Source organism: Limulus polyphemus, unplaced genomic scaffold (assembly GCF_000517525.1).
Source record: "Limulus polyphemus unplaced genomic scaffold, Limulus_polyphemus-2.1.2 Scaffold1124, whole genome shotgun sequence".
NCBI classification, from domain to species: domain Eukaryota; kingdom Metazoa; phylum Arthropoda; class Merostomata; order Xiphosura; family Limulidae; genus Limulus; species Limulus polyphemus.
In genome coordinates, this window is record NW_013666734.1 from 188,019 (window position 1) to 190,731 (window position 2,713).

At 29.1% G+C, this 2,713-nt stretch overlaps 1 protein-coding gene across 5 annotated transcripts in view; it reads left to right on the forward strand.

The window, feature by feature from the left end:
* LOC106462241 (potassium voltage-gated channel subfamily KQT member 1-like) overlaps positions 1-2,713 on the forward strand; it is a 51,793-nt gene that overhangs the window by 35,195 nt on the left and 13,885 nt on the right. For all 5 annotated transcript variants that reach the window (XM_022389440.1, XM_022389441.1, XM_022389439.1 and 2 more), the window contains 2 exons: positions 517-658; positions 1,316-1,445. In XM_022389440.1, coding sequence (XP_022245148.1) covers positions 517-658; positions 1,316-1,445 — 272 coding nt within the window. The remainder of the gene's footprint in view (positions 1-516; positions 659-1,315; positions 1,446-2,713) is intronic.

The following is a 2,713-nucleotide window of genomic DNA, read 5'->3' on the forward strand; positions in this document are numbered from 1 at the left end:
TGATGATGACTAGCTGTCTTCCCTCTAGTCTTACACTGCTAAATTAGGGATGGCTAGCTCAGATAGCCCTCATGTAGCTTAGTGCAAAATTCAAAACAAAACAAACAAAAAAACAATTATTTATATTATTTTTTTATTATATTTATTCTGTGAGTGAACCTTTTGTATGTCAAATCATGCACTTGAAACTTATTGGACATAATTTCTCTATATGTTTTAAAGACGTATAAGATGAAGAATTGATCATCATGTTTCAGAAGGAAGAAAAGATGTTTGTATATGCAGTGCTGAAGTTCTATATATTTGTATATACATCAGGAGATTTCTACTTGTTATTTGTAATGTGAACTGTACCTTATAATACTGTGTAGTTGTAAGTGAATAGATAAATATTTCAAAAATATCTGCTGAATATTTTTATAAAACCTAGAGATATTATGCTGAAAGGTTAAAAATAAGCTTCACTTCTACCTTTCTATATCAGTATATCTAAGGTATCAGTATATCTTCTTGTAGGTTGCAAAAAAAGCTAGTGTTCTGAAACGAAGAAAGTCCAAGACAAAGATGGAAGTTGGTAGTGTTGCCAACACACCAGAGAGTACTGTCTCACCTCGAGAGAATGAAGATGTCCCCTCTGAATCTGAAGATTCACGTTATGGTGAGGATGTAACTAGAAATATTGAGTATATGTTTTGGAATTTGTGTTTATCTGAAAGTTCTTTGATTAATGATTAACATTTATAACATTGAGTACCCAGTAAATTATTTTGATTTAGAATTAACTGAGTATAGAAAAGTTTGGTAAGTTTTTTTTGGTAACAGCCAGTAGTTTCCAGAAAGTAAAGAAAACTTGATTTATTAATCTGTTTTTCCAGTGGCTGTGCCATTTGTATATGTTATAATATTTGAATTTTAAAGTAAATTTTTTTAACATTGATGAGTGACATGTATTCAAAATATATTAATAATGATCTACAACAGAGAGACTATATATTTTATTACATATTTCTAATTATTTGGCAAGTAAAATGTGTATTTTTGGATCAGAAGCTTTGGAAATTAAATTTGATGGTTTATAATAACCTTCATGTTCTTAACACCAACAGAAATTTATATTGAGTATTTTGCTTATTTTCTCATTACCGTACACATACTTTTTTTCTTTTGTATTCCTTCAGTACAGAATATAGATGAATTAATAGTACTGATTTCCAGCTATTAATATTAAACTGTTTTTATAAGAAATGTGTAGTCAAAATTTATTATTTGTAACTGGCTTAATAGTGCATTTGTTTCTATCTTTTGTGGTTGGAAGGTAGAGGTATGAAACCTCGAAGAGAGAGTAAAGTTCCTTCTCTTCCCTTCTTGTCCAATTCAAGCTGCACAGCTGAGGTGAATTCTGATGAAATTGAAATTGACATAGATGATCCCCCCAAAATAACATCGTAAGTTTTTATCGTCAGGCTGTTACATTTAATATTTATTTCAACTGGTTGAGTGCAACTTTTTTTCTGGTATATTGTGATTGTTAAGTTCACTTTAAAAGTTACTACTGGAATAATTACTGGAGGTTTTGCTTATATTAATGATACCTATGTGATATTAGACTCATATTCTGGGATTACTTAAGAATCACTGGCACATTTTCATAATTTTCTTTTATTCCTGCAAGCTTTTGGCTCTCTTGCTGGAACCTCCAAGATGTTTGTGTTATAATGCCTAGCAACAGTGACATCTACATTAACTCTCTCAACATGGTGTTGGTCGATTTGACCGACCACGTGACCTCTTCGTACTCATTTAAAATATTTATAGATTTAATACTTCCAACTTTCAATATAGTATGTATATCTTCACAAAATTTGGCAGTCTTTCAGTTAATATTATAAGTCTTTCACATACAAAAAATCATATTTTTTATTGAAGTATTTTTAATAAACTAAAAAAAAAGATTTGTCCTTGAATATATCGAGTATTTGTTTTGAATAGTTCGTGTGCAAAGTGATTTTCATGGTAAGATTAAAAATACTTTTCTTCATCTCAATAATATCAAATTTCATTTGTATAATCTCTAAAACCTCCTAAAAACATTTCAAATGTTCGTTTTCAGTAAAACTTTATATTTTATCTGTTATTTTCTGTACCCTAACTCTATACCTGATTGGTCAGTTTGACTGACCTCATAACCACCCAAAAAAAGAAGCTAAATAAATCTGACTTACCATCCTTTTCTTTCTAGAATGACTTCAAATGTAGCATGAAACTGAATTCATTTATCCTAAATAACTTTTAAGATGTAATAGTATACATCTATTTATAATTAAATTTTATTGTTTTATTGCCCTGTGAACCATGTCTAGCTACTATTCATGCCATTATAAGTTGTAAATCACTTGGGGAACATGCAGCTCTCATTATGCCATCGAATTACATTACCCACGAGATACTCTGAGCTGTTCGCTTGTGAGCATCATGAAATATTTTTATTATATTATTATTGTTTATTTTACCTAATCTAACCTTAACTAACCTAAAGAGATCCCTATTTTTACATTTTAGTTACTTTTGGAATAATAAATAATTAAAAAACAAAATAAAGTACTTACCCAAGCAATTTTTTTTTTTTTTTGATATCGACTATCGATGACAGTTAACTATCCATTTTCAAACTAATGGTAGTAGTGCTTTAAATAATTTTTATTTAATTAAATAA